This window comes from Microtus ochrogaster, linkage group LG2, assembly GCF_000317375.1.
Source record: "Microtus ochrogaster isolate Prairie Vole_2 linkage group LG2, MicOch1.0, whole genome shotgun sequence".
NCBI classification, from domain to species: Eukaryota; Metazoa; Chordata; class Mammalia; order Rodentia; family Cricetidae; genus Microtus; species Microtus ochrogaster.
Genome location: NC_022028.1, coordinates 37,240,758 through 37,249,948, shown reverse-complemented (window position 1 = coordinate 37,249,948; position 9,191 = coordinate 37,240,758). Strand labels below are relative to the sequence as shown.

Sequence of the window (9,191 nt, the reverse complement as noted above, 5' to 3'; positions counted from 1 at the left end):
ATTTGAAGGAGAGCAGGGAGGTGTATGTGGAAAGGTTTGGAGGGAGGAAAGGACTGAAGAACTATTGTATTGTGATAAAATACAATCTCAGAATAAAATTTAAAGAAGGGCTAAAAGTCATCGTGCCATTTTGACACAACTGGCCTTCTCCCTGTGTTCGATATATCAGTGTTATGCAGCAAATGGAAGCCATCACACATTGCTTCTTAAAGTCATCTGGCTTACTGACAACTTTTAATTTTTTTTTTTTTTTCGGAGAGAAAAAGAGAGATCGTCCCTCTCATCTTCCATTGTTTCTAGAAAAACTGATGGTTGTGTGCTTCTGTGTTACAGGAAAGACCTTTTTTTGGCCTTTTTACATATTATATGGGTTCAATAATTCAAAAAGATTACTTACTCTATATCTGTTTTATAAATTCTGGTGTGGTGGACATAACTTTTAGTGAGATTGTAATTTAAAGTTTCCTCTCAAAATCTCTTTTCCATTTTTCAATTTCTGTTTTAGCTTCTACCTTCTCTAATTAATCGATTGGTGATGGTGGTGATGTATTGTTGGTTATTGATGATCTTATTATTATGGAGATTCCTTGGAAATTAAAAAACAATGTATCATAATGCAGTTGTTTAAAACTTGATTCTAAATGCAGGAATCAGAAGGCTTGCAACACTTCCTTCCAGCTTTGCTAAGCTCCCTCCCTATTTAGTAGAGTCTGCAACTTAAAATAGTGCCTTTGTCTGCACTGTTGTGTTCCCAGGGACAATCCACAAATAACAAAAAGTTTTTCATTCTAACTTATTTAATCAGCCTTGCTTCTTCCATTTTAATTAAGTTTTTTTTTCCTGGCTAGAATTTCCAATAATGCAATTTGGAATCTAGCAGTTTACTAGACCAGAAATGCAAGGTGTACATCTTTACTTGACTAAGACCCCAGGCTGAAGCAGACTCCCTCTGTTCTCCTTCAAGCTGGACCATAGAAAAAGTAAGAGTTAACTTGGTCCTCAACTGGTATAGAAAGGTACAGAGTGTTTGGGAGTGTGGCCTAGTTAGCAGGTCTCTCTGTGTGAGCTTTGAAGGTGATAATTAACTTCTGGTTCTTGCTCAAGTTGTTTGTTTTTTTATCTGGAGAGCAGTGAGCAACAGCAGAAGTGGCAAGCTTCTGCCACCCAGACTATAATGGTGCATTTCCACCATCAGGTTCCCTTGAAACTGCTGGCAGGATCAGATCAACTCCCTTAAGAAGTCAGTGTCATGTATATGGTCAGTGTGACAAAAAGTAACTAATACCTTGACTCTGTTTCTTCTTAATAGCATGGAAGAGTTGAAATTACAACCTTGAATTTTAAAATGAAAAGGTAATTTAACAAGCAAGTGAAACAAAAGACTAAAGACGTTAAACTTATGTTCAACCTCAATTTTTTGTAGAATTTTTGTGTTTTTTTTAAAACTCCTGTTACGTTATTGGCTGTTTTGCTTTTATAATTTCTTTGCTTTATAATAATTTTATATTAGGTAATATATGTTAATATACATTGAATGTATATAAATCTATCATGTATCTTCATTAAAAATCTGAGTAGATGTCAAAGAAATATTTTATACAACTAATTCTTAGTATAGGATAGATATGTGGGAAAAGTGAACTAGATAATTCAAAACTGAGGCAACTGGAAAAACAGTAGACAAGGATCTTACAAAATAATGACAATGGTTGACTCAATTTGCCTGCACGCTATATGATCCTGAAATTTCTCTCTGATGCTCAGGTCACTCACTAAAGTGAATACTAGAGAACTAGCCCTAGATATTTATGTAGATTCATGCTCATAGCTCTTGTCATCATCATCATCACCATCATTATCATCACCATCATCATCATCATCACGCTCATTACTGGAGATTTCTCTTTTCATTGTTTATGTTGTCTTTCTGTCTCATTGATGACTTTAGCTCTTCATTCTCTTAGCATAGTCCCATATCTCTTCTCATTCTTTTCTTGACACTCAAAATATATTCATTAAAGCATTCAGATATCTTAAGAATCTATGCTGGCCACTTTTCTTCTGAAAGTAACTGATTTGAGGGTTTTGAAAGCATCTGTCACTCTTTGGTACATGTCTTTTAGGAAGTCATCTTCTCCATCTTGACACTTAATGAAACTATTCAGGCAAAAGACAGCAATAAACTGACAATCACTCACACTAGCAGTCATGGGCTTAATTGGGGGCTTTGAGTGAAGCTCTTCACTGATTCCTCCATGAAGTTTTCTTAACCCTGGCCCTGCATCCTTCTTTGCATGCTGTGCTTTCTTTACAATCACTGAAATGTTCTTTCATCGTGGAATCCTGGTTCTCTGTCAATAGCTTCACATATGTTTGCCAACAGGCACAATACACAAGCCTCTGACCCAGCTTGTCTGGTTGTGGAAGCAGGAGGAGCAAGAGTTCAGGGTCACCTTCATCCACACAAGAGTTCAAGGACAGTCTTGGGTACATAGTGAGTTCAGGGTTAGCTTGAATTCATGAAACTTTCTCACAAAATAAATAACCAAAAAGCACAGACTTCTGTGTCTTGGGATGTTTTCCTGTTTTCTCCAGAGTTATATGCCACATAAATGGGTGTAACCAGTCTGAACATCCACTCTGATCCTTGGTGAGTGGAAATGAGTCTTCTTATTGCCAAATGACTGCCTTATATTTTGCTGCGGATCATTTAAGGCTTCTTTCCATTGAATTGTATTTTCCACATAATTGCATAGATACATTAGACTAGATGAAAATCTAGTTCCATTTTCTGCTGTAAGTGTATGTTCTCATGTGTGTTTCCTGCCTAGGTTAATTATATCAATATTATACAAAGCCTTTCAGAATCGACCTACAGACTAAGTAAGAATGCTTCAGATATACTAATTAGGAGAATGTAAACACTACACAATAATATAACAATAGTCAGCATAATTTAATTCAAAGAAGATACAGAATAGGGGTTAATGAGGAATAGGAGAGGGCAAGGCAGATGTTATATTCTACACAATGGAGAGTTAAGTTAGAACTAAGATAAATAAAAGAAATAAAGATCTCATAAAAATAATACCATGAAAGGCCTCAAATAGCAACAGTAAAGCAAATGCTCATATTGATCTTTTATAAATTAGAATTTAGGACAGGCAGTATAATGGACTAAAAGAAGCAGAAGTGGCCTAACTCAGAATCTGCAGAACAATTCAGTCAGCTATATACGAAGATAAAAGCAGTTTATCTGCCACACGGCAGTGTTTACAAGGATGAGAAAAGACACAATATAGTTATCTGCCTTTGTGGCGAGAGGGGTTTCAGGACCTGAGTTAGTATTCAAGTTGCTTCCTCGTGCCTTCTCACGTACATTCATAGGATGCTATTATGTGTGTGATACATTTTATAAAAAATTGGGTTTAGTAAGGATAGCTATGGGTAAGACTTTTGATATGCAAATTGAGGTTCAGTTTATATATGCAAAGTGTTTATTTATCCCTAAGCGTTATTCTGTTCTTACTTCTCAAAACTTTCATTGTATTAGTGTGGATCATCTTCGCTTTTATGTCATTTCAACCCCTTTCCCTCTCATCTTTTACTTCATTATCCTTATCTACCAGACATTTGTCCAAATGCTCATAGCAGTTTGCTTAAATGTCTTATTCGTCTTCTTTCAGTGAGTCTTAGAAAATGTTTCTTTGACTCTTTTCTTCTTTGAATGCTTGATAACTTCTCACTAAATACCATTTTAGCTTTTGGGCATCTTCCCCTAATTTTTATTAAATCTTTGTAGCCTTCTCCCCACTATCTCTTTCTGGCTCATGTCTCTTCATTTTGATTTTTAATATGTGTTTATAGAATGTACATCTACATCTACTCTTACCAGTAGAAAGAGGCAGGTAGATGGGATTCTAAATTTTGATTATTTTAGAATTTTTGTACAACAGTGCTATTTTCAATTCGGTGTTTGTTTCATGGAGGAATGGGATATGTGATGGGCGGCTTCTCACCTGCAGTACTCTCTTACATTCTCCTCCCGTCTCATGAGCAGGAATTTTCCTATTCCTGGGTAGGGTGCCAAGGCCAAGGACGTTCTCTCCCTTCAGTACCATGAACTCCTCCTTTTCTAATGACTAACATTTTGGGCAGTGGTTAGGATAAAATGTTTGGGTATGTGCTATAATTTTCTGTCATTTCTTTGAGGTTAGTAGTATTTTCCAAAGAGGAGAGCATCACTGATAAATTATCTCACATTTCCTGTTCCCTCAAAAGTCAAAGTCCACTGAAGTCCTCAGTTTTAAGCCCTGTGGCTTTATGTTTCTAACCCTCCGTGCTAAGAAGCACCATGACCCGGAGGTGCATTTAGCACTGCAGCATTTGTTCTGTTTGGACCCTGTTTGTTTCTGTGCTTTATCTAGTGTCATTTCATCAGCACCTTCTCGGTGGAGTATTTTCAGTATCTAAACCTCTGCTCTGTAGATACCTGCTAATGGCAAAGGACCAGCAACAGATCTACTGAAATTCAATGTACCTATTGGTGGTGGGTTGAATGAGAACGGCCCTATTAGGCTCATAGATTTGAATGCGGATCCAGGTGTGGAACTCTCAGCTACCTCTCCAACACCATATATGCCTGCATGGTGTCATGCCTCCTGCTGTGATGACAGTGAACTAAACATCTGAAACTGTAAGTCGGCCCCAAATACATGCTTTCTTTTATAAGAGTTGCCATGATCATGGTATCCCTTCCTGGCAATAGAACACTGACATACAATAGAACACAATATCATACACAGAAGTTTTAAATAGGCATTATTTTGTACATCTTATAAAGGTGAAATTCTGTGTGTCAAAAAGCATTATTTTGTATGACAGGAAGCTAATTCCCTTCTTATTTAGAGAAAGTTTGTACGTAATAGTTGAAATATGGTTAACTGCTACTAGCTTAGGGGCCAATCCAAACTACATGAGAAACTGTTTTTCAAAAATAATTCCATATTTGTTATATAGCATCAGTAAATCTTAGAAAGCTTAAATTATGATTAAATCATTCATGATGAAACTTCAAAATATATTATTGCTTAATATTATGGTAAAGTACTGGTTCCTATAGAAAACTATATATTTTATATATGCCTATATATATGTGTGTGTGTGTGTGTGTGTGTGTGTGTGTGTGTGTGTGTGTTCAATGACTACAAGAAATGGAGATAAAGGGAGAAAGAGAAGCACACGTGGTAAAAAATGTAGAAAGGCAGAGAGACACCATGATAAAGACTGTTAGAATTTCTGCCTGCAGCCACTGAAGTATAGACCAAAGCTCAATTATTCTGTGCATGAAAAGGAATGTGAGGGTATTATCAAACAACAGGCTATGACTAGAAAAAAGGCTGACAAGAGTTTAAATGGGAAAAATAGAAGCTGATAACTGAGGGACATTCATAATGAAATGCTATGTATAATGTAAGTTTAATTTTCTTACTTTCCAGTGAAATTTGGAGTGGCATCTTTACTCTCTTTTAGCTCTGAAAAGTGGATTTTTCATTCAATGGAATAAAAAAAATGGAATCAAATTCTGCTTTAGAAGATAATTTTTGGACGAAACAAGACAAAGCATCAACAGGAAATTGTTTCACAAAATAGGTCAGGAACTTTCTTTTTTTATTGAATACTTTATAGTCCATTAAAGTTCTTTTAAAGAATTGACTTTTGTTTTAAAATACTCTTCTTTACCCATGAGCTCATCCTATTTTTACGTAGATGGCACTGGGGAGAGTGACTACAAGGTTACTATCACACACAGTATGTCCACTGCTCCTTGTTGCAAGAAGGAAGTCTCTGTCTTTATCTGGATACCCACTGCTCCATCTTTAAGACCCAACAGATCACTCAAAGTTCACAGAGAATGCCCTGGTGAATATCAATTAGCAAAACATATTGAACAAACACGAATGTGAGAGACTAACCTATGGGGAGGAGGGAAATACATAGGGGAGGGAGGGAAGTGAGGAGGGAGAGAGTTAAGCAGGTCGTGCATGTAAAATTGTCTGAAACTAAATTTAATTACACATTAAGTAAGAACAAAATCAACCAATAATATTGGTTGAATTAATTTTTAAAGTCTTGTTTCAGATTATCCCTTGCAAGTTCATGACCTAAAGCTAACTAACGGTCAGATACAGGGCTCACAGATGATGAGCATATACTACATTCCAAATTAAGGCATCATTCTTTTCCCACCACACTTTCTATGTTGACTTTTCAAAAGGTTTTGAACAACTGGACAATTATCTCACTTACTTTTGCGTTAAGTATCTTCAAATATTTAGTAGCCAAGCCACTGAAAAGTAGTGATTTATGTGCATCTCTCTTTTATCATTTAAATAAAAACCAAAACACATTGTAGCTAGTCCTTCTTACAATGTTTACGATGCTACATTTTCATTTTAGTGTTGTTTAGAACTATGAATTGAAACAATGTTTAGGTCATTCAATTTTCTACTTCTTGTATATAACACTTAGAAATTTTTTCTCAGTCTTACCACTGAAAAGCAGTGTGTGTTACCAATCAATTATGATTTAAAATTGCACTTATTCATTATTTCATCATAAAGTTGTTTGGCATGCAGTGCATTGTGATATAACAGTTTCATACCTGTAATATGCCTGTCATGGGGCAGTTCTCTGCTCTGTGACTTTAGCAGCTTCATGAAGACTAACTAAATTTCGTTACGTTGCAGTTTTGTATTCTTCAGCGACCGATAAGAGAAGCATTGCACATCTTACTGCTCTTTGGTTAATTATGTGAAGACATTTGCAACCTGTTCTTCAACATTCTGCTTCCCTTAATGACCTCCATTCCCCTAAAGGATGGGTGTAGGTAGCTAGGCAACTGCAAGAGACATTTTCTTGAAGATTTTGCCTTTAGTGAAGACCCCATCACTTACTGGAAAGTTTCCTCCCAAAAAAAATATTCTGAAGTGAGGATAAGGGTCTCCTCGCTATCTGGATTACTTTCCGCATGCATAGGATTCACAGGGCAACTTTCAATCTAAACTCAGCAGCTAGGCAAATTTTTGGCCTGTGAAGAACCAAACCCCAGACATAGAACTGTTCTCATTGGTTACATAGAATGACGTTGACAAGAGTCACTCACTGGAATATTCCAGTAAGTAGATTTCAGCTCGTGAGTAACTAAGGGAAATTTTCATAAAAGCATTCTCCGACAACAACAGAGACCAACATCGTCATCAAAGTGCTCCCCAAATATGTCAGCGCCATGGAGAGGGCTTCCTCATTGAGCACACATGCTTAAGGCAATCCTACACAAAGGTCTCAGGCAAGTGAGTCGGGGTCTTTGACCTTGGGTTCCATAAACTGCTCCTGTTCGCATTCGGCCATCTCCTCCTCAAGGACTGCCACAATTGCCATTTTCTCCTCATTTTGCTCAGTCTTGGCTTCTGATCCCCTTCCGTGATCCCCTTTTCTTTCTGTGGGGTGGCCTTTTAAAGTTGGGCCTCTGCAACATCTAAGCATCAAACTGGAGTATTTCTCACACGGTTTTATTCACCACCCTCCCCCACCACACTGAACTGGGTACAGTTAATGAGGGTAAAGGAATAGCAGTTAGCACCAGAAAATGGAGAAAACAAGTCTCTGAGTCTTTTTATAGAGCTACAAAAGATTGATGGCAAGTGTCAGTTTTTCACTCATTGGGAAATTCTCACGTTCAAGTGAGCATCCAGCAGTCAACCGGACCTAAGTCCAGTGTAGCAGACAGGGATAAGGGGAGAGGACCTTGAAGTCCCTTCAATTTTCAGGATATATGTACAGGGTCCCACTGCCATAATGACTCTACAGAGAATAAGGACAGTCTTACTGTGCTACCACAAAGTCTCAAAAACATTTTAAAACCGTTATATTGCTTTTTGACTATATATAAAGTGCATAATTCCTTCATAGCCATCATTATGCATTATGTTTGCACAGTATTTTGGTAAGAGAGTATGAGGTAGTGGCTTCAAAAGAAATGGTGCTATATTGACCACAATTCTGGGATTCTGCCTCTGTAACTTTCTAATTCCATATTTACATTTCCCTTACCACTGGGAGAAACTCGGAAATTTCAGCAATGTGGCAAGTACGTAGCCATCACCAGTTATCACGCCTTGTATCCCACGCAATTACCTTGTGAAGTCTGTCATCTCCATCATGATCATGCACATCTTCTTGGCAAGAACGATGATGTCATTGCTCGTGTCATCCCATATCTCGATCTCAGCATCCAACTTGCTCTTCACCTTTTTGAAATCAGCCACTTGCTCGGCAATTTTCTCCTTTTCTGCCTCGGGCAGTTGAGTCATCTTAGCCTGAAATGTGATAATTCAATTTAAAATCACTCCTCTGCCAAGGCAGCATCTTAGGAAAAAGCATTCGCTACAGAACATTTATACAAATACTTCATTTAACATCAAGATACCTAAAGTTTAAGTCACCCAATCTGAAGCTTCCTATTGGATTCAAATGGAAAAAACCTACACAATTTTAAATATTTGCTCTCAATCTATACAGTTACATTTGAGGTAAGAAAGCTTGACACTGGTATCTGATATTTTAATTCTCCTTTATAAAATAGCCTGCTGCTATTCTTCTAGTATGTCAAAATTTTAAATTGATTATAAACGAATCCGAAGTATCACACTTGTTTAAATGCAAATTCTTAATTTACTTTTAATTGTATTAATAGAACACTTCAAAAGTTAAAGTTAAACAAAATCTACTTGAAAAGACACTATGTCTACTTATGTGTGTGTGTATATATATATACACACACAAACATATAGATCCTTAAGCAATGTATGTACATTTATAAACAATTGCATGTGCTTATTTAAAATAATAGATGATATATAAATATATAAAATCTATTCAAAACATTCAGATCCATGTTAGCATATACACTGTGCCCATGGAAGAATAAGAGCGAAGGGCAGGATTTATGAAGGGCATCCTCCCTCATTAGCATACCAGATCCAGAGGTGCTGCTCAAGCAGCAAACATTATCTGCTTTGGCATGATAGCACTCTGTGGCTATGTTACAATCTTAACAGCATGCAAATTGCATCTTCCCATTGCATCTGAAATGAGGCTTTGGTAGGAAACCATGCAAACTCAAACACCAC

At 36.9% G+C, this 9,191-nt stretch overlaps 1 protein-coding gene across 1 annotated transcript in view; it reads right to left on the bottom strand.

Annotated features, from left to right (window-relative positions):
- Positions 1–9,191, bottom strand: part of Ctnna3 (catenin alpha 3) — a 1,290,503-nt gene that overhangs the window by 109,271 nt on the left and 1,172,041 nt on the right. The window contains exon 15 of the mRNA XM_013351193.2: positions 8,197–8,378. Coding sequence (XP_013206647.2) covers positions 8,197–8,378 — 182 coding nt within the window. The remainder of the gene's footprint in view (positions 1–8,196; positions 8,379–9,191) is intronic.